Consider the following 26,696-nt stretch of genomic DNA (forward strand, 5'->3'; position numbering starts at 1 on the left):
CTTCACCTACACACAATAAACCAGGTGCCACAGAATAGCTAGCTCATCCCAAAACACGGTATTTGTTCAAAGCAAAGAGAAAAGCTTGCAATTATAAAAACTGATGAAGAGAGAAAGATTATTTTAAATCCTACTTGAAGCATTACATCCACTTTATTTATGGAATACTGCTGCTAATACATTGTTATTCAAACATTTCTTCAGCTGACAGCTATGTTAGTCATGTCTTGTCTTCCAAACAAGCTTTTTCCTAGATTACCCATTTAAAAAAAAAATAATCAATCCAACCTTTTTTAATTAAACAGAAATTATGTATATTCTCAGGTAATAAAACATTCTACACACATGGAACATGTTCAAACCCAAGCTCCTAGGTCCATGAGACGGAACACACCTTTCTTCCGCTCATCTCTATTCACTGCTACTTTCTACTTATTACTTTTAAATCATTGCTCACTTTCCTTTCTCCAATCACCTTTACCACCAGAGACCCCTACCCTCAAACACACATTTTTTTAAACTTTTTCCTTATTATTCACACGATGATCCTAACAGATGCCCTCCACAACAAATAAAAGCAGCACTCCCATTTGTTTTTGTGTATCTAACCTGTTAAGATTACCTTAAAAAAATAAGTGAAATAAAATATAATTTACTTTTCTGTTTTCTGTTTCAGCAGACAGAGTAACCACCAAAACTAGACTTCTCTCTCTCTTAGGCCCTGAAACTAAATGCTACAGTTAAACCGATACAGTGAGAGCTAACAAAACTAGAGCAAGTATTCCGATTTCAAGATTGTCAAAGTTGAAACAAGCGAGAGTTAAGTAAAATTTCTAAAATTCACTGTTATTTGAGAAACAATGACAGCACTTGCACAATTTCATCACAGATTCTAGAACTAAGTCAGTTCTGCTTTGGTGAATATTGAGATATTAAAACCAAAGAAGTTTAGGTACACACATATATATCCAGAAGTTTTACACTACAGTTAATAACGTGTTCATGGAATTGCAGTCATTTTCAAATTTCTAATTATTTTAAGTGTCAACCTACTAAGATTAGAAACTGAACAGTCATTTTGCATTTGGAAAAGTCAGTAAGGCTATAGGACACCACCTTCCTAATATCATTAGCTTTTAAAAAAGAGAATTAAGTCTGTTATTAAATCCAGTATTTCATTAAGTGTAAGGAACACTCTCTTTTTATTCTACTTACCTATAATCCATTTTTAAAAGTCTCATTAAAAAAGTTTCATTTTAACTAAACTTGTGAAAACTGGCATTTGGGCTTTTCTAGCAGAACATGTAGAATTTTGCAGTAGCAAAATGACACATCTACAAGTGTTTCATGGCAGGCAACAGGTCAGTGACTGAGAATAGGATCTCTAAAGTGCACTCACAAATTTAATTGCACAATACCAAGAATAATTTCGACTCCAAACAGAATAAGGTGCAAAAAGGACCGCGAGATAAATGTAATGCCTATAGGGATGTTTGCTTCTATGCAATGATCAAAGATGTTCTGAAGTTGTGAAGAATGATGCTCCCTATGTTTGATTACACCCTAAATCATACTAAAATAGAGTTTGTCTGTGAAAGAAAAAAACTGTCCAGTGATTTTTATATAAAACTGAGTACTCTAGCACAACAGTATGCATGAGAATAAGAGGAAGGACTGAAAACACTACTCATTATTTCATGTTTAGTGGGTTTTCCAAATAATCTTTTTTGCAGATGTTCTTCAGAACACTGTCCCCGCCAGTGCTATATATACATTTCTAAGGTTCTAGTTTGCACTGGAAACCTGAATCTAGAACTTCAGATGTTAAAAAGTGAGGAGAGGGGGAAAGAACCTCAAATTACAAAATTTCTATTCTCGAAGGGCAGTGGGTACAGGATAGGAGTTGTTAAAAAAAAAAAAAATCAAAAAGAGCAGGATTGTATTTTTGGCATTAAAGCTCTCTATTTAAATTTATGTAAAGATATCATCAACGACTTCCAAGAAATTTTTTTTAAACCTAAACCCCTAAACTTAAATTTGTGAACCCAGATGCAAATAGAAAACCTCCAGCACCTGGCAATTTCTTTCAGGTTAGTCAAAAACCATGTGTTAATTTGAGTCGTCACATCAACAGATGAGGGCAGGACAACTTATTTTTGTTTAGGGGCATTTCAGCAAAAAAAAGCTAAAGTGGGAAACAGCCAGCACAAAGCTTCCTCAAGCCAAACCAACAAGAGTATATCAAGGGTTTTGTCCAGTAATGCACCAAACTGAACCTGCTAAACTGAAAACCGTTCAACCGTTTGTTTGTCCTTTCAGTTACTTTCTGTAGCAATCACCATTGGTGCTGATTTTATTAATGACTCATAGAAAATACATTTGTGTTTCAGCAAAAAACAACCACTAATTGACTTTAGTGAACACACTCAGGTTTGGTTTTGAAGAGTATTATAAATGAAATTGAAATTACATAAGGAATACGAACAACAGAAAGTGGGGTGCTCCTGCAATAGAATTTATACGTTTGGTTTGTGTTATCTTGAACAATACAACAGTTTTTACATGTCATCAGGGGTTTTTTTGCAATGTTTGTTCACAGTTTTCTTCGGAAATAGTCTCAGTGACACTTTTCAGAAGTCCCTATCATTGTCTGGAATGTGCCAATCACAAATATATAAGGTGTCCTGTTAAAGCCCTCCTTCCCCATCTCTCCTTCCTACCACCTTTCCTAAAATTCTACGAAGGAAATGTTGAAGAGTTAAGGATTTTACTTTACTTGCACAAAGAGCTGCACATATTATTTCTAATTCCAATTCTAACCTGGATCATCTGAAGGAATGCGGGCTGCGAGAAAACACTAATGAGTTTATACTAAATTGTGGTTTATCTCCTTTAGGACACAACAAGACTGCCTACTTCAGCTGAGAGGAAGGACCTTGTCAGTCTGTCTTTACTAGATGATGTATTCACGCCCCCGGGCATGTCAGGGCATATCTAACATCTGAGCACTACCTATTATACTTGGTACCTGATCCCTCAAGGGGATCTCTGAGTACTACAATAAAACAACATATCCCACCTGCCTTTTTCTTCCACGGAATGATGGAACATGACGGCTACACCTCTGGAATATGCTCATGTTACAAGCATGGATTAACACACTCTCCACATCATCTCTTCTGCCCAGAGTGGGTCAGAGCATTTGTTCTGTTCTGGTCAATGCTGTATCCAAGCCATGAGAAACACCAGGCGTTTACTGGTCTAAATGTCTCTCGTGCAAACGGCTTGCCATCAAAAGGCTTCAAATGATGCTCATCCTCTCCTCCCTGCCATCCACCTCTACAGGAACATGTTTCCCCGACACAGCTACTGCGTGCTGAGCAATCCAAACCGTGAACTAATTTAGTGCATCACCACAGCAGCCTCTGCCAAGGTACCTCGTGATGATGGCCCAGCCTGACACACTTTAAAAGCCACTTTGGGGAAGTCTTTTGGAGGCTTCTTAGTGGGCTACCAATGTCACTTTTGAAAAGTTAGTCAGAGCTCCCAATTTCAAAAGCAGAGCCAATGCCAGACAGGGCATTACTTCAAACCAGAGAGAATCTTCTGGTGCTGCTACACCTGAAAGAAAAATGGTAGCTATTTTGCTCAGCATGGTCTTCTGAAACACCTCATGAGGGGAAACCCTTACCATGAAAAGGCAGTGAAACATCATAGAAGAAAGTTAAGCTTTTTATTAGAAGAAGCGTTTGTACACTTCCTCTTGATGGTAGCATAAAGGCTGAAAATTGACAGCTTCCAACACCAGTGATATAAGAGCTTAGCACTATAGAAGGAAATGCAACAGTCTGACTTGACTAAATTATTAATTTGCAGAGCTGATCCTTATACAACAGCAATGACCCTGCAATGTGATATTACCAGCTCTGATTTTGAAGGCTGTCTTGCCATCTCCCTCTTTAACAGTTCCCATAAGTCTTTGGGCTGGATACCAGAGCAGAGCCTGTGCTGAGAATATGTTGCCCAGCCGTAACCAGCAGGGACTTCTCTCATCATGTCATCAAGATGCAATTTTCATATACGAATGGCCTCCTACAGCTCAAGACTTCTGTATGCTATTAAAACTGTGGTATGATGTTGGATAGACTGGTGGTTCTCACTTGCTGAGCAGCATCTGTCTAGAATTAGCATCTGCCTTTTTTTTTACCAAAAAAAACCCAAAAAAACAACTATAGGGCTGACTAGTTTCCCAATATTTCCCTATTTAGTTATTTCACATTGAGCAGTGATATGCTTTTGAGTCCAGGCAGATGCCTTCTGGACTAGTGGTCTGTGTGAGGATATTCCTTCGGATTACAGAACCAAAGAAGAAAGCACTATGGCAGCTTTCAGCACTTCTAGAGTTACCAGCTGGAGGCACGAGACAGGATTTTTTTTTTTGCTTTTGTCTTAGCAAAAGGTAATCCCTGTTATACACACACACACAAAATTCATTCAGTTAAGAACGTGCAACCATGAGAGAAAGAAGTTTCTACAAACTAGTGATGGAAAGAAAGAATTAGAAAACTAAAAGGAGATGAGGCTGTTCCCTTTCAAAGCTTCAGTAAAAGCTCCCCCATAGTAAACCTCATCACATTAAGTGCTAACAGCAGATACAATATGTTTCTATAGCCAAAACGAAAATCACTACAAAAACATTATCCACAAAATATGCAAGCATTGTGCCAGAGCTGCCAGTTCAGTTCCTCTATAGCTTAGTTTGCTTTCTTTTTCTAAAAAACCTGCACATGTATATAGTCTAAAGATCATCTGTAAACATGCAAGACCATCATGCCCAGCTAAAACTGCATTAAGATTTACAACATCCAGTCAGGCTTAAAAAATATGAAACAAGATTCCAGAACTCAATGCAAGCCGATATGAATGCATTATCTATACTAGGTCTGCAGGCTACAACCATTTGATCTTAGAAGCATTTCTGGTTTTGACAGGCGTTCAGTCATTTAGCTCTTCACTCTCCTCCAAAGACCTGGATTTACCAGCCACTCATACACCACTTTTTTTTTTTTTTTAATTCATAACCTTGATCCAGCACTTCCTCTTGTGATTTCCCCAGCTGCAACTTTCCCATCCTCAACACCTTATAAAACAGGTATATCACAGCATTCAGCAGAGATAAAACTGGCCCAGAGAAGCTATACAGTTTCTCTGTAGCATCCTTATTTTTATAAAACTTCTCTTCCTCACACTTACTGGTTCTGTTCCAGTTATAGCATCTTTTAATTGCTTGTATTTTATTAATGCATTTGACTATTTACTCAGGGAGTACGAAAGATTGTTATAAAAGATCAGCAGATTTTTTAACTGTGCTCTTCCCTTTCAGTTCAGCTTCTTAGATATTGAGTATTTGAAACCTTATTTCTACTTTGATTAAAATTTTAAAATTTGCATGGAAAAAAAAAATCTAAAATTTTTTTTATAAGATGACCTGGCCTGTGAAGTTTTTTATTTTCAAAGATACACTTCATTTAAGTTGTGCTAGCTGTATAAGCTAACAGACCAGACAAGAAAGATGCTTAGTTCAGTCAGCAATTAGCTCTTCTCTACCTCCCCCATCCCTCCACCCACCTACCATATCAACACTTATTTAGGTAGTCATCAATTCAGGAAAAAGGGGAGGAAAACCACTGCTCTGGAGATAGTATGTACCAGATTAAGGTGATACTGCTAATGGCATCAGAATACAAATAAAAAAAGAATAAATAACTGTCCTCTGTGGGTGCTCTGGTTAACTATGCAGAATGAGGGGGAAAAAACATAACCTCTAAAGCTAGTATTTTAAGAAAGTTAGAGAAAAAGAAGAGTAAATGTGTCATAGGCATCACAGAGTATTTTCTCAGCACCTAAAAGACATTATTTTAACATTCAAAAAATTCCATACAGTGCTTTAAGATCACCCTTTTTGTTCGGAGGAGAAATCCCACAACTGGTAGGACCTGAAACAGAACCATCTAGACATGAGTACCACAGGAACACAGATTGACTGTTCACACAGAGATGCCTAAAATTTATGACAGCTTTGGTACTCTGCAGAGAGAGACGATAATACTCCCAACCAAAAAAAATTGTCTATGTTTTGTTGGGATTTCTTTTACTTACGCTTCCTTCAAATGGCTTTAATTGAAACTATCACATATACTTCTTCATCTGAAAAAAACAACACACTAAAAATAAAAACAAAACAAATATTCTGTAGCAACTGAAAACAAGGAGAGAAAACTGACATGCATATAGAAGGAGCACACATGCAAAAGCCTACCCTTACTGCAACTTGTCCTGAACAGAGTGAAGGTTTTGTGGCAGAAGACAGTACAGGAATGCCCAGATAAACTCTTGTTGATTTAAGATCTACATTACTGTGATCATTACAATGTCTCCCAGATGAGTACAGCATACAGAGCTTCCTGCCATGCAGCACTGGTCAGTCTGACAACGATAATGCCATAAATAAATCAATGCCAAAGGACTCCACAACCACAGGCAACTAGTAACAGGATTCATACATTTATTAGCTCAGACCTCTGGTGCAGGTCAAGAGCAACAGCAAAATTACTAGTAACTGACAAATGTGTGGTGGACCTTGTGAGAGAAGCTGGTAGTTTCAGTCTATTTCGTGCTTGATGGACATGTGGTGACTGCTGCGTGCATTGTAGACACAACTGGCACCTCAAAGCATCTCTGACCAAGAACTGTGAAATACTCTGGCTGTAAAGTGCAGAGCTCAAAGACTTCTGTAACCCAGCCTTAGCTGAATCAACTTCCACACAAAAATGGAGCATGCAGGAAAATCCACTGTCGCCTCTGGCAATGTGTCTCTGCAACTACTTACTCTCACAAGTAAAGCCTTGCTTACCTCCAGTCTGAATCTGTGCCATGTCATTTGCCAACCATGCATATTATCATGCTGTTCTCTGAGGTGGGTTCTCTGCATAGGGACCCACAGAAGCTCTCCACATCCAAGCCTCTCTTTGCAGATAATACCTCTCTGGAACAGGGCCTGAGCAACTGCCTGACCAGAAGAACTTTTAGCACCCCTCCATCCCCTAAGACTCATGCTGTACTCCTTCCCGCATTACACGCAGCAATCACTGCCCAATGCAGCGGAGGAAGCGTTCTTGCTTTTGCCAGTATTCAAGTGTGTGTGTCTGGGGGTACAGTGGGAGGAATGGTAAGAGAGGATTAAGGATGCTGCAAGTTCAGCTGCTTGGATGCTACTGTCCACCACAGCACACACTTTCTAGAATGGGAAGCAGCTGTTTTCAAGCAGCTGCACTATCCACATCAACATCCTGTTTGGTTTAGGCCCACATTCATCTCCACGTGACATCCCCCAGAACAGGGTCAAACACCTGGAAAATCCACAGAGAAACACTCCTAGCTTCAACGGACCCGCAGCCAGATTTGCCTTCACTTACTTCACTTAGATAAACTGGGACAAAATCTGTTAGACTCCAGATTTAATGCAGTAGAGTAACACCTAGCTGGCATCATTTGAAGCAACAGGGGGAAGAACTACTCAGGATTCGTTAGAGTGCTTCCACATTCTCTGTGGGTTCTGACTGACCGCTCCAGCTTGCTTCGGATATATGGATAACACAACAGTCAGATCTTTGACCTTTTGGTCACCAACCCCAACAGCTATTTGTCCCAGCTTTAAAAAGAAAGTTCTACAAAAAGATCATAGAATAATTTGGCTTGGAAGGGACCTTTAAAGGTCATCTAGTCCAATCTCCCCTGCAATGGACAGGGCTCTGAGCAACCTGACCTTGAATGTTTCCAGGGAGGGGGCATCTACCACCTCTCTGGGCAACCTGTTCCAGTGTTTCACCACCCCCATCATAAAAAACTTCTTCCTTATATCTCGTCTGAATCTACCTTCTTTTAGTGTAAAACCATTACCCCTTGTCCTGTCACAACAGGCCCTACTAAAATAAAAAGTCTGATCTCATCTTTCTTATAAGCCCCCTTTAAGTACCAAAAGGCTACAACAAGGTCTCCCTGAAGCTTTCTCTTCTCCAGGCTGAAGAACCCCAACTCTCTCAGCCTGTCCTCATAGGAGAGGTGTTCCAGCCCTCTGATCATTTATGCAGCCCTCTGCTGGACCCATTCCATCAGGTCCATGTCTTTCTTGTATGGAGGACTTCAGAGCTGGACACAGTACTCCAGGTGGGGTCTCACCAGAGTGGAATAGAGGGTCAGAATCACCTCCCTTGACCTGATGGCCACGCTGCTTTTGATGCAGACCAGGACACAGCTGGCTTTCATCCCGCAGCCTGTATTGGTACTGGGGATTATCGCAACCTGACCTTGCAACCAGCTTTGTTGAACCTCATGGGGTTCACATGGGCCCACTTCTCACACTTGTTCAGGTCCCTCTGGATGGCAGCCCATCCCTCAGATATGTAAATTTCACCACTCAGCTTGGTGTCATGTATAAACTTGCTGAGAGCGCACTTGATCCCACTATGTTGTTGATGATGATATTAAACAGTACTGGCCCCAGTACGGACCCCCAAGGAACACCACTCATCACCGATCTCCATCTGGACATTGAGCCGATGAACACTACCCTCTGGATGTGACCATCCAACCAACTCCTCATCCACAGCACAGTCCATCCATCAAATCCATACCTCTCCAATTTAGAGAGAAGGATGTTGTGGGGGGCCGCGTCAGAGGCCTTACGGAAGTACAGACAGATGACAACCCATTGGAGAAACCCAACAGGTTTCTCTATATATACTATATATATATAGTATATTTAGATATACTATTATTTAAAGATATACTATTATTTAAAGCACACTCTGAGATATGTTTCCCCATCTGCCTTTCAGTGCCTCTCACATTCTGAACAGAGATTTTAAGACCTGAACTAGCCCAGAAATAGATTAGAAAGCAGGTGGCATGAAACCTAATTATTCTCCTCTGTATATGGATTTTGTGTGGATTTATAAAACATCTGTGAGTGTTCCATGGGCAGCCATCCAAAGCGCTGTGGAGAAGCCAACTTGATTCACCAAGGCTATTGCCTCTGTGCTTCTGCAGGAACACAAATGATGCCGTTGGACACTGTTCTTACTCAGGGGGTGACTTCTGTGCATCTGAAATAACAAACCTTGCTCCATACAGCAGACAGTCCTTTCGCTTTGACACATCACCATAGGTTTATGTGATGGAGTTAGAAACCTGCATCTTTAAACTACAAAATGCTTGCCTAAGTGGTTAAGATCTTGCATAACAATGGTACACTTTATTGGAACAATAGCCTTAGGATGCTCTCTAAATATAAATTAGTTTCAGGATTGGTTTTATTAAAGGAAAACTTTCCTTGAAACAGCTTATACAAAAAGAACTAAGGGCTAATATTGCAAGATAGTTCAGGGAAGATTTTGGCAAATTCCTTCCAGTCTAAATTACTTGCCTTACAAAACAATTTTGCATCTTGTACTTAATGCAGCCTGCCAATGTCTAAAGGTGTAAAAAGTCTTAGAATCCAATTTATTTTTAAACCTACTTTTTCCTGTTATTCCAGCTTGAAAGCATGCAATAACTTCCTAAGGCCAAACTTTGATTATGAGCCACCCATAAATGAGAAATCCATGAGGGTTTGTAAATTATCATTGACATGTCTGAAACAAAATTTCAGTAAGAAAACATTCTTTTTTCTTTTTTTTTTTTGTTTTTAAGTTATTTCTCAACAGGCACACACCATGTAATCTAAGCCAACATAATTCTTTCTTGTGAAACTCTCCGATCATCTTCTAATAGCTTACCACCTTATGAGGAACTAAAGCAACATATATCTAAATACTGTAGTATATAAAGCCCAGAGGAAAGCACACTTTTAAAAAGGTACTGTGAATGTTTTAAACAATCAAGTAAAAACAGACTCTAATGTCACAGACCAGGGCAATGTCGTAAGTTTCTACAGTGGAAAATGTTACAATCCACAGCAAGTAGATGCTCACCATGTTTGCTTCTATTTCTTGAGTATTGCACTCTTGAGTACGGACAAAGCCAGATTGGTTACTTTCATTCTCTACCCACCATTATCAGCAACAAGTGCTGTATCAGAAGTATTATTGTGTCTAAACAGTCACTACTGAAACTTCAAAATCTGACAAGCAAGATGTGGGTAATTTGTAACATCTTTGAGAGCTAAACTATGCATCCATATTCGTTTGTTCCAGACAGTCAAAAAAATGCCAAATTATCTTTGATAACATGTTAATACAACACTTCTGAGCTTTCAATGTCTAAAAACACTTACCTTCCACAGCTTGCATAGAAAGGTTTGTTTAGGGAAGTATTTGTAGCATTTCCTATAGGTTGACTAGGAAATACTTGAGATAAAATAGTCAGCAAAAGACAAATGCAACTACTGTAGTCCAAGAAAAGGCAGCTTTTTACAGATGATCAGCATTTATGTAAATACATATACACAAAACAGGGCATTTCAGGGAAAAAAAAAAAAAAAGATTCTCATATCACTCCAATTCCATGTTTAAAGGCCTGAATAACATTCGGTGAATTTCTGAACACAAATATAAACCCTCACTTTCCACGAGTGAAAACTGGGGGGAAAGGGGAAGAAGGAGACACACAGGAAAGCGTTCCCATTTGACTTTGGTGGACTTGAGAACAAGTCCCAAGCACAACGTGGATACACAAGTTTTAAACAAACCTACCTGGAACCTGGCAAAGATGTAAATAACAAAGGACATAACACAACCTAACAGATGTTTTCTAAGCCCTTGCTCCTAAACAGAAGCATTTAGTTACAAACAAGAACCACAGTAAGACCATTAATGATAAATTAATTAATAATCAGCTCAGCTCCCAAACAAACAGAATTTGCAATGCTTCCACTACTTCAGAGAACTGGGGAGATGTTTTAACAGTTGTTTTCCAGACCACCAGCATATAAAGGAGTCTAGTGCACGCTGAGAAAACAGAAAGCACCGTTGGAGAAACAGTTCTTTCAGAAGCAGGGACAAACAAAGCAAGTCCATCCTTAACTAGCAACTACCTGTTCCTGTGCCACTTTTGAGACATTATTGTGAACCAGATTGGGAACAGATCTGGGTAAATGTAATCCTGCGTGTCTTTTGTGGGGGTAGCTAGAGGAAGAAATGGTGACTTCGTTATATTTAACCCACAGAAGCTCCCAGATCTATCTACCATGCAGCCTCCAAAGCAGATGCACCACCACAAGCGAGGTGGTGGTGTGCGGGCTGCCAAAACTACCACCACCACAAGAAACACTGGCCTGAGGCTGCAGCTGATCTGTGCCATAATTAGTCTTCCTACTTTCTAATCATGATTATAAAACAAAGCAAGCTTCTATTCCTTTTAGAGAACAGCACCCTAGAGGAAACATTACCTCTCCCTTACTCAGTACAGATAAACTTACTGTTTATCTCTTCAACTAAGAGCACTCTCGAAATTCAGTATGTTTCAGATTTAACAAGCATCAGGCACAACAGAAGTCAGACAGTATAAAGTCAACAGCTAAAGCTCTGCTTCAGCGCACTTCTAAATTCAAGGTCAACCCTGAATTCACCATTAGCTTGATTTTGGTTTAAATCATGACATATTAGGGACACTCTTCACTCAGCTTACCTATTGACTTGCCTGGGAGAGGTGGAAATTCTGTAGTTTAAGGGCTGAATTCACTAGATACTTTTTACATTAAGAGAACGAAGGGCAGAGATTCCCAGCAGCATCTGAGGGGTAACACCAGCAACTGCCTTACCCACTATTTTGCCATATTTCATGAAGAGTAGAATGCAGGGAATGAAGAAATTTAAGGGAACAACAGTTCCCAACATAAATCAAATAGGAGGATTTTAAGGTGTGGCAAAGCCCAGTCAAACTCCCCTCTTTCAAGGTAAGGTGGTGTAAAGAAGAAAGCACACCAGGCCAACACAGGAGACTTGCAGCCTGGTCCCAACTCTTTCACTGCTCAAGATGACACAACAAATCCAATCATTTCAGCTGTTCGCATCAGCTTCCCTTCAGTAAAATGGGGAATAATACTTCATGATAGATTGTCGGAGATCTAAAGACGCTCTGCTATATGAGATTAAGTATATGAGGGAGCACTGGTTCCTCCCACACCCCAAGCCTAAATAAGGCTATTTTACACGGAAAAGGACTGCAAAACTCTTACACAATCATCTGCTAGAATCAAGAAAGGGGCTCAAGTACAAAGGAGGGTTGGGTCATGGGGAAAGGGGAGAAGGAATGTTATGATTTATGTGATGCTTGAACTCCATACAGAAGGAAACTTACCGTTATTATTAAATTAAGAAAACAATCCCATTATTGCGTTATATTGATTGACACTATAAATGTCTCTTCCTTTGCCAACTAAGATTTCTTGTTGTTATAACAGAAGCAATAACAAAATCTGTGACTGGATCCCAAAACTACAGCTGTCAAACATTTCCACAAGAAAATCAAATGCCAATTTTACAGAGAAAGTAATTAACCCCAAGATGCCTATAACAGTCAACTGCAAAGTAAGGATTTACCACGGAGTCCCCCATACCTCTTACCTCAAGCATAGGGCGGGCACTGTCATGGATTGAAAGAATGTGCGTAATGTTATTCTTACTCAATTGCTCTACATCTCGGGCATCTGCAATAAAGGGAAAAAAAAGAAATAGAATTTCTTTAATCTCTTGAAATAGCCCACTCCCCTTTCCATTATGCATGTTGAAAATCACTTATACTTTGTACATTTCTTTTTGAAGCTTCAAAAAGTAAAGCAAAACCCCAAATGCAGCTGTTCTAGAACACCATCAGAGTGGGTAACGGGAAGACACACTTCTAACTCCAAAACAAATTATATACTATATAAAGAACAAGCTTAAGTGACTCAGGAATGTGTTCTTAAGTCAGAAGTTTCATGTATTTTGCATCTGAAATATAAGTCTGTGTATGCCTGTGTGCAGGTGATGGCCATCTGAGCAAGCAGTCAGAGCTGTACAAGAAATAGCTTACCTCCTCTCTACCCACAAATCCCCCTTCAGGAGGTGTGTTTTCACTTGGGAGACAGACCTTGATCCAAGTCTGAGGAGTGAAGCCAACCATATCACTTGAATTGAGGTATTAGCAGACAAGCCAAAACGATAACTACATTCTTACTTCCTGTGGACTAGTAGGGAAAAATGTGCATTTAGCCAATACATACCATAATTTTAAGTCTGAAGAGAGATCGAGTGATAAAGATATCGAACGTATGAAAAAGCAAAATGCTGCAGCAAGGAAGCACAGTTGTGAAAAGGTGGTTCCTAGACTTGTAACCAAGGGGTTTCAAACATTCAGAACTGGAACACAAACTGGGGCGACTGAACATTTGATGCTACATATTGCGAAAGAATAGGTTTGTTTCTGTGAGAAAGAAGGTAAAATAGATTATCTGTCCTTATTGAGCAACTTCCCCCATATTAAACCATTAGCATGCCAGAAAATGACCTCAAAGAACCACTAATACAGGTAAAAGTTAGTTTGTGTCCATTTACTTTTGACCTTTTCACTTGAGAATGGCACAGCACAGCATGGCAATTACAGCAGTGGTTTTATGATGTGAACACCTGCCTTCCAAATCTGCCCATACAATCTGTTCACATTAGCCTGGTTGCACACACAAAAAAAAAAGAGCACTGACCACAAAGGTTTCAAACCGGCTCTCTCTAGGTACAAAAATAACAATAGCATCACCTGTACATTCTTTATGTACGTGCAAGAGTTCAATTAGCATCTCTTGCTTCATCTTATTCCATTCTACTATAAAGTTTCAATGCCTTTTCTACACCACAAAGAGGAATTGGGCATTTAATTATACTGCCCCATAGACAAGATCCATGTGAGCACAGTAACAGGCAATAAAATTTAAACCTAATTCAATTATGAAAGCTTCTCTAAGCCTAATAAAAATGGAGACAAGAGTCAAAACTGCATTGATTTCACTTGCTACTGGTCAAGCCTGCATGATCAACACTGATTAATGCCTAATCCTTCAGGATAGAATTAACAGAAATTCCATCTGAAACAGAACTAAGGTTTAGCTTCACAGAACAATAAAAATTTCCTAAAAATCTCACAGTGAGCATTTCAAAGAAGAAACACTAATGTTTGTCACGAGAGGTCTTCTAATCCACCTGGTCTTCAGATTTCTTTAACAGTCCATAGGACAATCTTGATTCTTCAGAGAACACCTAGGCAGGTAAGGGTTTGGAAGCCCAGAAGCCAGCCTAATGTCCCTAAAGTCACTGCCTTCTGATCTCCAAAGGCTAAGGAGAGATTTCAGAGCCTGCTGGCTGGAACTCACTGTGTTAATGCATACCTAATACAACCAGACCCCCATCTCCAATTATCAGTATGACCCACATGGTAAGAAATGGCTTGCCACGCAAGGCAAACAGCTTTAAAAGAAGATATGATCCAAATTAAACGTTGACTGCTTCGAACAAGACTGAAAGGCCTAATGGACACAGTATGACTCAAGAGGACTGAAAGATTTTAGTTCTTCAGTTAACCAAGGACCCAGAGTAAAGGAATTTCAACAAATCAAAACTATATAGTAAGACAGTGAGATTTCAGACATTCATAGAAACAAGCTGGAAATGGCTATCCCAGACCTACATCCCAGGGTAGTCAGCAGGTCCTCAATATATTTAGGAAACAACCATTCAAATCACAAAAGCAGAGGAGAAAAAACTTCCCAGCCTACCACTGTATTATCTGGATCTAAACTTTAAACAGCTTACAAAGGGGAAATTCCCCTGGTTCCCCTGGCACCTGCCATAAGTGACTATAGATACTACAGACGAAGCTATTTAAACAGCAGTACAAATGACATATCCTGTCACTCATGGTCTCACACCACAAATTACCAAAAAAAAAAAATTAAGGGGTTATGTAAACCAGAAGAATCACAATTACCACAGCAACTCCAACTGTACTGTACCACAGTGCTGTGCAACCATACGCAGGCTCACATTTTGAAATCACAGCGTGAAACACCCCATTTCCAAATATAAAGATGAAAGAAACCTGTTAGAGTCCATCTTGTGCATCCCTAAAGGTTCCCTCAAATGTGGTATTACTCTTCACAGTAGGTTACCTAATATTCCATTTCCTACAGCAAAACGCTTCTCAGCTGATATGGACTTTTCTGTAAAGCCTTCAGGAAACACTCTCCTCACAGAAAAGGACACAACTCATACTGGGGAAGCCTTCCTCTCTCCCTCCCATACCCATATTTAGCTGCTTCTCCCTCAATTTCATTCTATAGTTCCTAGCTTAACCTCTACTCATACGCAGAGAGCTGCAAACACTTAATTGCAAAAGCAATGGTAAAGTCACCAAAATGGGACCGGGGAGGGTGTGTGTGCGGGCAGAGAGGGGAAGGTGTGTATGTCAGAATTACACACTTGTGGCAGCGCAAAAGGGGGACAATACTGCTCCAAGCACTCTGATGAAGACACATCAATGACTGAAGGACTCCAACGCTAGGGTGACGAAGTCTCAAATGTACATAACAACCATTCTCCTTACTTTAGTGCCTTCATAGAGATTCAAGTGAGGAAAAAAAATTTCTCCCTTTGTATTGTTAGATGGGAAGAAACAGCTATAGAGTTTTCCACCTCTGCTGCTAACAACAAAATAAAAAAGCATCCTGCCAGGAACAGGGGGAAAAAGCATTACAGTGATATGGGCCTGATTGACAACATTTAACTGCAACTCACTTGTGACATTAGAAGATTAAGCATCTCCACAAAATGAGATTAGTTTATTTTCTTTTTGTCACCTTTCCTCCCATCAGCCAGCTATCCCAAACTAAAAACATCCTCCCTTCCTCCTCCAAAATCCACATTTCTGACTTTTTTGTTAGTCTGAAAAGGCAGACGTGCTCCTAGAACACAGTAAATTATAAGTATTAAATTTTCAGTATGAAATTTTAGGTTATATATACAAAAGTAAGGTAAGTGCTTCGAGAGAGCAAGTCAGCCCAGTATATACAACGGTATTAAGTGTCAATACGCAGAGGTACAGAGATTACAGTTTCATCATCACCAGTTTGTTTTGTGTTTGTTTTTTTAAATAAAGCAACTTTTTGTCTACACTTTATTTTCTGTTTTGGAGAGAACTAGACATAAACACCTAAACAAGAACCTCCTCTAAAGTGCTTTAGAGCACTAGACTATTACTGAAACTGTTTCCCATCAGGAGACCTTTGTTCCAGAGTCCAGTGATCTGCACTTACAGGGGGACATACACACAGAAAACTAAGCACACAAACAAAAACTCCACATCTCTTGTCCCCACTTCACACTATGCTCTAGTACATAGTTTGTCCCAGCCTCTCAGAAGGACCTTTCGGGCAGTGAGAAAGGTGGGTGAAAGCATCCAGTCCTGTTTAATGAGAGTACCTATAAAATGTCTTCCTTCAAAAGATGAACCTGAAAGAGTCAATGGTATCTTCACCCTCTCCTGTCTTCAGTACCTGAAATAAAGCCTTAGAAAAGGGAACTCCCCCCCCTCCCCCCCCCCCCCAAATGAAGCAGCTGGTAACAGGAATTAATTGGATCTAGAAACAAAGCAGAACCACTTGGTGAGCACTACCTTTTTATACACTTGGTAACAGGAAGAATGGCAGAAACTTTCCCAAGACTCTCCAGCTCATCCACGGCAACATTGGACTCTTTGGGGGGAATTAAACCTCATATTGTGGCTTTCCCCTTCAAATCAAAAAGCCCCTAAATATTCCATTGGAAAAACTTGAATCTTCCAAATATGTTTACAAGAAAGGAAGGACACAAGCTCTTTAATATTCAAGGTAGAAACACTCTTGAGTCTCTGGTGTGTGCTACTGCTACGCCTTTTGGTTTGGAACTAAACAAGCCCTTATTTAGAACCTCCTATCAGAAGAAACGGTATTTTTTCTGTCTGTGCAGAAAAACAGGCTAAAAAGCCCTGTCATATCAGTCTCTTAAGGAACAAAGCACCTATTTTCATTGTGAGTATAGGTGCCTTTCAAGGGACATCAGGTTTCCAATGCAAAAGACATGGGCATACAATCCCACAATAAATTCTTTGTCTTTTTAGAGAATTGAATTTCATCTGTAACGTACAAGTGGAACAAACTAAAATTCCCCCCAAACTAGAGGCAGGGAGAAGAGTTAACTTCCTCTTGCCTCGTTTTTCTCTCTTAGCCCCCCACACTCCCATTTGCAAAGAAATAACTCCTCCTTAATTTTCACTGAAGAAGCCCAAGAGCTCCATTTCCTTCTGGGCTTTCAGGCCCAGGCCAAACTCAGCCTTGGTACTTCAAATGGACATCTGTGGTTCTTCTTGAATTTTTCTGCCCTCTAGCTGTGCAATCTCAAATACACTCTCTCAGGAACATACTACAATTTCAATGTGCTGTTGATGAGCAAAATCACACCTATAGATCTTGTAAGGTAACAAGCACTTAAGCACATGCCGAGATCTATGCTTTTCCAGGAAAGTTTTCCAGAGACATACTCGAGCCCTGTGGACTTAGGGGGATTTCAGCATGTACTTCAGTGCTTTCCACAATCAAGATTACACATAACTCTCTACCCTAAAGACCTTAAGTGGGTTACAAAAGCCCCTCTCATTCTATGTGCCTAAAGGTTTGCACAGTAGCAGCGGACAAACCAGAAGCAGCAAACTCAACTCCCATTTTTGCCACAGACTTATTTCTCAAGCTTTTCTTGGGCTTCAGTTTATTTCCCAAACACAGAGGAGTTCGCACTTCTGTCATGGATTGTTTTTAAATTGATAAGGCCTAAAAAGACAGCAAGAAATCCTATACATATAGTAGAATTACTGCTGAATATTGAGTAATAATTCCCCAGTTGGAACAATTGCTGAATGCCTTCACCAGACAACAGCCCTCCAGGATTAGTGTTTAACATCTTTAATGTCCTGCTTTCACTCAGCAGGAAGGCACCCAGCTGCAGTAACTATGCCTCTTCCTAGTCTGTCAGTGTCTCCAGAGGTCTTCAATGCAGCAGGGAGAAAGGAGTGTACGTAGAAGGGTATTTTGACCTAGCTATGGAAACCCTGCCTGCCCAGGCTCCCTGAAGAGTCACTGGAGAAAGGAGAGGATGCTAACCTCCAGAGGGCAGATCAGAGCGATGCAGAGATTCCCCTGGCTCAGCTTCTGGAGAAGCTCCCTCCTCTCCACCCTTTGCAAAGAGACCCAGAGGGTGCCGCGATGTCTCAGCCCTGTGTCTGGGTGTGATGCACAACATCAGGGATTCAGTGTTACTCCACTTACTGACAAGTTGCAGCTTTATTCAATTCAAGCTATTGGTCTCAAGCTGAAGAAACAGGAGACTGCTCAAAAATGCATTACAGGAAATAATTTTGTAAACCCATGTCTTTAAAAGTATCTAGACATTTCAGCTGCCCAAATCAGGATACTCTAACCAACTGTATACGTTGCTGAGTATTTCTCAGTCAATGATCCCCTATATGGCAGTCTCAAAATTCATTAGTCACTTTTTGAAAAAGTGCCACAAATCAGAATACGCCCCAAGAACACGGCAATCAAACTGTTCCAGAAAAATACACTGGTGATTAACCAACAGCCTGTTCCTTAATGGGATGAGTTCACTGCACAGAGAGCTAGTTGCAATTGCTCTTAAGCAGTGAGGTGGTGGTGGGGGTGGTGTTGAGGGGCAGGGAATGCAGAAAGAGAGAACTGTAAAAGTTTGCTTTTGTATTAGTGAAATACCGTAACACCAATCTTCTCTCCTCCTCTCCAGGTACAGTGGCTAATTTGAGATTATAACAACAGATACTCATGATGGTAGAACATAATGATAAAATGCAATGTGAGAAAACATCATAGCAACAAACAAACAAACATTTTGTTTGTTTTTCATCAATTTAAAAAACAGACTCCATAACACTGAGGTTAAAACCAACCCATCTTTACTCTCTTTCATGGAGGTAGCTGAAGCATTTCAGCCTCTGCTTTTTTTCCAGCTGGACTCCCAGAAACACTGCCCACTCACACGACCTTCGCCTGCACGCCTCGACTCCGTGCGTAGGAGTGGCATGGGCAGAGATGCTGACTCACTCCGCAACCTTCGCCAACCCCCTCAGCTGGTCAAACTGGTCATCAGCTGAAAACAGAACTGCACCATGAAACGGATGCTCTGGCTGAGTTTCCTCCCCCCGGGCGGACCGTCAAGGGCTCACCAGCAGGACAGCCACAATGAGAGGGACAGATGGAGAGCTACATTCCCTGGGCCCATCCTGCTCACACTGCCAGACAGCTTGAAACCTAAAGGACTCCTCTATCAAACATCCTCCCATCCCACCCCCTCCTAAATTACTCGACAGGAAATTAAACAAAAAGAGGAAGCAACATGGCTGTGACTAAGTTAGTTTTTTCACTGGCCCATGCAGTGGTCCATCCAAAGTGTTTTCAAAACTATCCTCTTCCCCTTATTTCCTCCTTTCGTTACCTACTTTCATCAGTATAAACTCACTTCCATCCTCTCATTTTCCTTACCATGGCATGATTAACTCCCTCTTGTATTTGAATCCCAGTGTGGCAAAAGGCAGCTTTTAACTTCACACATACCTCCAGGCTGCCACTCAAGGTGATCAGCTCTGCTTCCCAAGGGGCAGCAAGCACTGGACCAGCAACATAGTTCAGCAGGTCCAGAGGCCATTAAATTGGGCATAACCCACTGAACCCACAGGTTTTGGGATGGAAGAGTAGGGAAGGAAGCATGGGCACAAGACAGAGGAGGTGCAGCACCATCTAAATCCAATGCAGACCTTGTCCAATCTTAACAGACTAGCTATGATATTAGACCAGGAAGGAGAGGATATCACAGTAGCCCCTACAGGTCCTGCTTTGCTGTTGTACCCAAGCATAAGAAATACAGCATCTACACATAACAAAACAACTGTACAGGCACAATGGGTTTACTTCTGAGTAGGGACAGTCAGCTGAAACTGCTGCTGAGTGCTTTGAGAACAGGTCATTTATTTGGATGTCTACATAAAGTTTCCTGTGTTTTCTAAATATGGTTCTGTCTTTCTGTGCATAAAAATAAACGTCATTCAAAAAGTAAAAAAAAAAATCCAGCAAATCTTACATCCATGACAGTGCAAGTATCGGTGGTCAGACAGCAATCTGCAGACCTATCAGTTGCACGAGCAGTGATAACAGAACTCTTTAGCAGTTGTTATAAATAACCAAAATAATGAAAGCAATGAACGGGAGGCATACGAAGCCTTTACTTATAAGGAGGGCTTGAAATAAGCCTTACAAAGAATCTGCCCAGCTCACAGGCTTGCCTGCCAAGCACAGGAATCGTTTAAGGCAGGCCAATGTTTAGGAATTCCAGCCACAGCATGCTCCAAGGAGATAGCGTTCATTTTTCTTAGAGTACTTGCAGCACAGCACGCGGATGAGAGAGCAAACAAGTTCTTCTGTAAGTGCTACCAGGTGAATCCAGGAATGAAGCAAGATGGGGTTAAAGAAGCTGCAGAGACATCAGAGAATTCTGTAGGCCTGCAAAACAACACCTTAAGACCCCTGCTAAGTAATCCTAGAGATAGTGATAAAACTAATCTTACCTTTAAAGTTGCCAATGAACAAGCCAGGCAGAATCTGTGAGAAAGAAATATAGTATCAAATATAGATATCTTGTGGTAAGACAATTTGACAAAGTTCAATTTGCATACAGGATGGAACATACTACTTTAGCAGACTATTGTCAAATGCAATCTAAAAAGCACTGACGTTTTGTGCCTCTTTGCAACCTTCTCAAGCTACATAGCTCTAGGTGCGCTGTGTTTTGAGAACACGCATTGACAGCCTGTTGTTGTTAATCATGCAGACTCTCACATCATGAATGCTCTCCAAGGATAGCAAAAGTGGTTTACACATACTAAGTGGGCCTTGCAACGCACCCCTCCCCCTGCCTCCCTGCAGCAGGATAAGAGTTACCCTCATTTAACTAATGATGAAACTTCCTGCAGAAAAGGTGATTTGCCTAAAGTTGCTAAGCAAGCTGGACAAAGCACTGCAAAATTACATCCTTCAAGTCTTTTGAAGTGCAAAGCCACGCGAGTCAGGGCTGCAGCACCATGGGGCTCTTTGATAGGGGAAATCACTGCACCCAACCAGTCATGTATTCATAGAAAGAGAACTGATGAAAGTCCTCGACTTTTATGTTTCTCTCCTAAATCCACCCACTCAGCCCAGCACTCCCAGAAGCCTACATGGGTCTCAGTTACAGGACTTTAACGGGGGAGTTTCAAGGTCAGCCCAAGGACCAGCCTGTGCAGCCTGAGGACACGTGCATGCACACACAGAGGCAGGTGACACTGCAGCGCTACCCCTCCCACCCTCTCATAACCCTCCCAACTTGGGAAACAGCAGTAAGGACATGGAAAAAATCCCCAGCAAACTGAACACACACTTTCTGGCCAAGAATTTCATTCCCTGCCACCTGAAGGCTTTGACCCACACCCTTTGAAGGGACCAGAACTGTGGCGGTGACACTGTACCATCCATTTTTCTTTGGTGCATGCAGAGCATACCACTAATACAGATATGTTAGCGCTGACTTCCTAAAGCCTTAGCAACACCCAAGTGTCACCACAACAGCAGCAACAGTCTCTTGGGCGCTGCTATTTAAAGGGAAAACTCCACCCATTTCGCTCTGTCCGGCAGCCGCAAAGTTCCGTAAGTCATGAAGGACTTTTCATCGGGGATTATCGCCCCAGCCTCCGCTCCTCTGCAGCCTTCCTGCTGAAAGGCAACGCAGCTTACCATGCAAAGGTTAGCAGGACAGCAGAAGGGCCTGCAAAGTAGCTTCTGAGCTGCCTTAACTCCAGGGCTTTCATCCGATAAAACCATCGTGTTCACTGTTATTTATCTAGCCTTGCGGAAAACAGAAAGGCTGCAGTGCTTCTCACTCTCCCTGCGGCTCTGGTTTGTGCAAACATTCCTCCCTCTCAGCCTTGCTGGGCGATCCCTCTCTCCCTGAGGTGTCACATCAGCTCTAACCACAGGGCTCAATTCTGCCACTGATACTGAAAGACCGCTTCTCTGGGACCCTGGTTGTGCCCTGAACTGCTTACAAATTAAGGGCTGTTTGACAACACCAGCTGGACAAGAAAATGGTTTTCTTTGGTCTGGTACAAACGGGCACCTGTAAGTTTTGCAGAGATAAGCTCAGACAGCTTTCTCCCCTTTCCTTCCCTCTTCATTTGTACAAATTTGACATCCCTACGAAGACAGCAGAAAATCAGCAGGCCAGTTTCCAATGTCAGGGTATCAAGCAGGGAAAAGAACCCTTACAACATTCTGCTGTCCCTTTCCACATGCACAAGACTCACGGCTTCATGGACCGATTCATTATTTTACCACACCTGATGACTCTGCTAGAAGTGCAGCCCAAAAGCCACTACACCAGGCTAGGAATCAGAAGCCCATAGCTGCTCCAGAGAGCAGAGTACCCAGGGGCCATTGCTAAGGGCAAAATTCTGCAAACAAAAAACACGCTCTAAAGCAAAAGACAGTCAAGTTATGAACAAATTTCACCCACCAGATCACCCCAGCCAGCTCCCTCAACTTAAGCTTAAAAAATTGAAAAATGAAAAAAGCCTTTCTGATATTTTTAAATGGCTGTCTGGTATTTCCTATCTGCAGCACAAACCTGAAATCACGCCACCAACTACTGTAGACTACAGCATTTTAGACTCCAGGACATTATTTCTGCATCAATTATATGCTCTCAAGAGAGGATAAAAGCTTAAATTCCAGTCACAGTCATTAAGATTAGACATTATAAATTAAAGATACCAAGAAACACTGGGGGCTGCAAAAAACGAGGCTTCTTAGGTTGTTGTCGGCAAAGAAGGAAAAATCCAGAAGTTTGCATTTGTGCATCATGAAGCAACGTTGTATGCTAGATAGGAAATTAGGACACCGTGCAACCAAGGACAGATGTTACCCCTGTTGTCCTAGTCATTCTAGAAGCAAGAAACATTACTATGGGTGAAAGCTACCTGGAAAGAAGTGAATCTTCATGCTGTGCTGACTAATACTTCGGCACTAGACTACGGCTGGGAACTTTCAGCTGTGTCATCTCACACTGCCTTCAGTAACTGCAACTCTGGGCCACGCAAAATGAAGGCCGATGGCTGCTAGGGGCGTGTGAGAGAGAAGGGGTGGGAATCAGAAGAGAAGAAAAATAAGGTGGTTGTTTTTGTGAACTCTTCAACCACTGCTTTATGAATAAAAACAGTAGCCTCTTTACATCATCTGAAACATTGAGAAAATGACCACAGACTAAATAACAGATGTAGAAGACTGCACAACGAAGTGATAAGGACAGCAATGCCTGTCTTCATTCCTATCTCACATGAGAACAGCTCACGTTCTCCACCTCACACAGAGTCCTGCAAGGGAGAGCCAATGCTTCTCATCAGTCCTCCCTGAAAACACAGGGAAGCTGGAAAACAGCTTAAAGGGCTACTTTGCTGCTGTTTCCTATATAAACACATGCTTATAAGAAAGCATCTAACTTCTTGCCTGACGCTGCTTCTATGTGGTCTAGTACCGATGAGCGCTCCTGCCAAGTTCACGGCGCTTTCTGCAGAGATGGCCAGGCTCTGTAGAAGAAGCAGATGAGCCCACCTTATCCAGCAGTATCACGGGTCTGGGAGAGGGATTTTCCTCTGACGTGAACTGGTGCAGCTTCGCTGGCTTCCATAGAACTGGTTGCATCAGCTCTAACTATCCACACTGATTTACACTTCTTACGAATCAACTCCTACAACGACCATAGCTTATCTGCCCTTTTTGTAGAGATAACACTCAACTCACCCCTTCAGAAGAGTCTGCATGAATAACGGGCACTTAACTGTAACAGGACAAACGAAAACTAAAACCCAGGAAAAACTCTTCACTAAGCATATCCTGTTCAGATAGTCAAATCTAAATACTACAATCTCTTGTCACCATCTCAGCCGCTAGACTTCAGCTCCTGGAAAACATCTTTGTAATTTTCAACCACAGACTTCAATTTGAACTTTGAATACAAGTCAAAGTTAGACATTAAGCGTGAAGACAAATCAGGCCACCCAGACAATTTTCTAGTGTCAGATCCCATTACTCATGCTGTACTTAAAAGATATTTAAAAAAAAAAAAAGTAAAGCACTGAAAATTAACAGTAGCTAAGTCAATGCACACTCACTAGGCAATTCTCCTTCTCTGAGCAGAGTAAGAAGGGTATATATGAACCAATGCTTTCAATGTAATTTGGGAAAAGTCATGAGGCTTGGGTGGGCTTAAGAAAAAAAAAAAAAAACACCACTAAGTGTAGCTAATTTTACAGAGAAAACTAGAAACAAAAGACAAACCCCACCTAAAAAGAATGCCAGGCCTCCCGCCCTTGATCAGCACTAATGGCCACATCAAGTCAGGTGCGACTGCTATTTGCTATGAAATACATCAATATCATGTGACAGAAAAATAGGAGGGGACCATGCCACTGAGAAAGGCTCAGCATCCAAGAGCAGCAACAGCAGCTGTAGCAATCTCTGGAGCTTTTCCTTACCATACCCATTACAGGTCACCACTAATCCTCTTCCCCTGGCATCAGTACAAAGAGATTCCCTAAATGAAATAATCCACCATCGGATAAGCTGCTTCTTTTCTCCTACCATCCGCATATAGCTCTACCAAAAAAAACACACTTCAGTTGGAAACTAAGGCAATTTGTATTGATAGACTACACCAAATCAAGCAAATACCCTCAACCTGAGTGTTGATGACTCCATGCCTCCCCTTGCCCCTCTGGCGTTCGCTGACTCACAAGATCAAAAGGAACAGATGATCCAGTGGCACATTCTGAAGGTGGCAAGTACCAGACCTGTATACAGGACCCCTACAAAAATAAATCCTGATGGCCAGTACCCAAGGTAGTTGTAGCCTCCTTAAAGGAGCCAGCTCCTAACTCCTGAACATTTTCTCCTCTCAGGGATACAGCCATAAGAAGGGAAGAGAAAAAGTGAAGTAGTGTTATGCTTGTCCCAAAAGCACTGGTTGGTACGTGTCAGGGCAATCCTTAACACAATTAAAATGACCAAATGGCCTGGAGTTGCAGATTGCCAATTCCTGCCCACACAGTACCATAGCAAGATGTAATACAGACAAAACACCATGCTTCAAAGGGCTGAGAATCGTCCTTTTTCTCCCCCTCCCTCCCCCCAACTTTCTCACCCCATATCCTATCACTCTAAGTGTTTTGATAATTTTAAACATTCCCAGAAAAATACTACAAACATACCTGAAGTCTAAAAGAAGTCTCTCCAGCTGTGTTTCTTTCTAACTGGCCACTCCTAGAAGATTCCTCCAAGGAGTGGCTACGTATCACATTATCCCCAGACTTGTAAACCAAAACTGGAAAGAAGGACCAAGGTACCAAGGTTCTACCTCCTACCTACCAACTCAGTTGAGCTAACCAGCCAGATCTTTCCCCTGCCTGAAGTTGCTATTTCAGTGTCTCTATCCATAGGATGTAAAAGCTACACCTCCCAGGTAGCACTCTGGATGTTCCCCAACCTGACTTCAAAGGGCAAGGATGTCAGACTTGGGCAACTTGAGAGCAGCTATCTCTAGCTCTTCTCTTCCGCTTCGTAGGAAGCCACGCTCGCAGCAAAGCTACTCCCAAAGTACTCAAAGCAGGATGTTAGACACAAGAGATGACTCAACTTCTGTTCCTCACAGTAAGCTGTATATAAAAGGCTAGTTACCACCACACTTTCAAACCTGGGTTTACGACAAGAGGTGGAGATACTGAGAAAAATCACAGTTGTCCCTTGATAACCACCACGATGTGCCCAGGGAATCGGTGCTTACAATATGCCCTCACTGTCAAGAAGCCAACACCCTTTGCACAACAGATCTATCTCCCTTCTCTGCTGCCATCTCCACCGGGGCCAGGCGCTTTCCTGTCCCACCGGCACCGGGGACGGGGGGGGGGACGGGGGGGTGTGTGTGTCCCCGGCCGCTCTGCACCCCCGGGCCTGGCAGACCCCCCAGGGTCCTGGTTGCGGAGGGGAGAGAGGGGAAGGCAAGCGATGGAGAAGTTAAAACGATTCGATCCTGCTGGCTTCGCGGGGCTGACAGCCCAACGCCCCGCGTCCTGCCGCCAGACGAGGGGGTGCCGGAGGGGGGGGGACAGAGGCTCGGAGGAGCCCGGCCCCGTCCCGGCTCTGCGGCTGACCCCAGCGGCCGTTGGTGACCGTTGGGGGCGCGGGGCTGCCCCCAGCCCCGCGGGCTGTGCTTCGCCCGGGGAGGGGAAGCCCAGGCGAGCATCACCGAAACCAGCCCCCCCTCCCCGCGCTGCGGCGGGGAAGGAGGCGCGCCCCGAGGGAGCGGCGCAGCCACGCTCTCCGTCCCTCCCCTCTCGCCCCGGGGCGGGGGGTACCCCCGCAGCTGAAGAGAAGAAGCCGCTCCTGCCCTGGCCTTTGTTCTTCGACCGGGCGCCCGCCGCCCCGTGGCGAGACAAAGGCGGGGGGCACCGCAACCGCCCGCGGGGAGGGAGGG

General features: G+C 42.2%; 1 protein-coding gene across 1 annotated transcript in view; it reads right to left on the reverse strand.

The window, feature by feature from the left end:
* The window catches only part of DUSP22 (dual specificity phosphatase 22), a 44,859-nt gene that overhangs the window by 17,720 nt on the left and 443 nt on the right, over positions 1-26,696 (reverse strand). The window contains exons 2-3 of the mRNA XM_074146415.1: positions 20,707-20,740; positions 12,624-12,706 (exon numbers count right to left, since the gene is read on the reverse strand). Coding sequence (XP_074002516.1) covers positions 12,624-12,706; positions 20,707-20,740 — 117 coding nt within the window. The remainder of the gene's footprint in view (positions 1-12,623; positions 12,707-20,706; positions 20,741-26,696) is intronic.

The sequence above is a fragment of the Numenius arquata genome, chromosome 4 (assembly GCF_964106895.1).
Source record: "Numenius arquata chromosome 4, bNumArq3.hap1.1, whole genome shotgun sequence".
NCBI lineage: Eukaryota > Metazoa > Chordata > Aves > Charadriiformes > Scolopacidae > Numenius > Numenius arquata.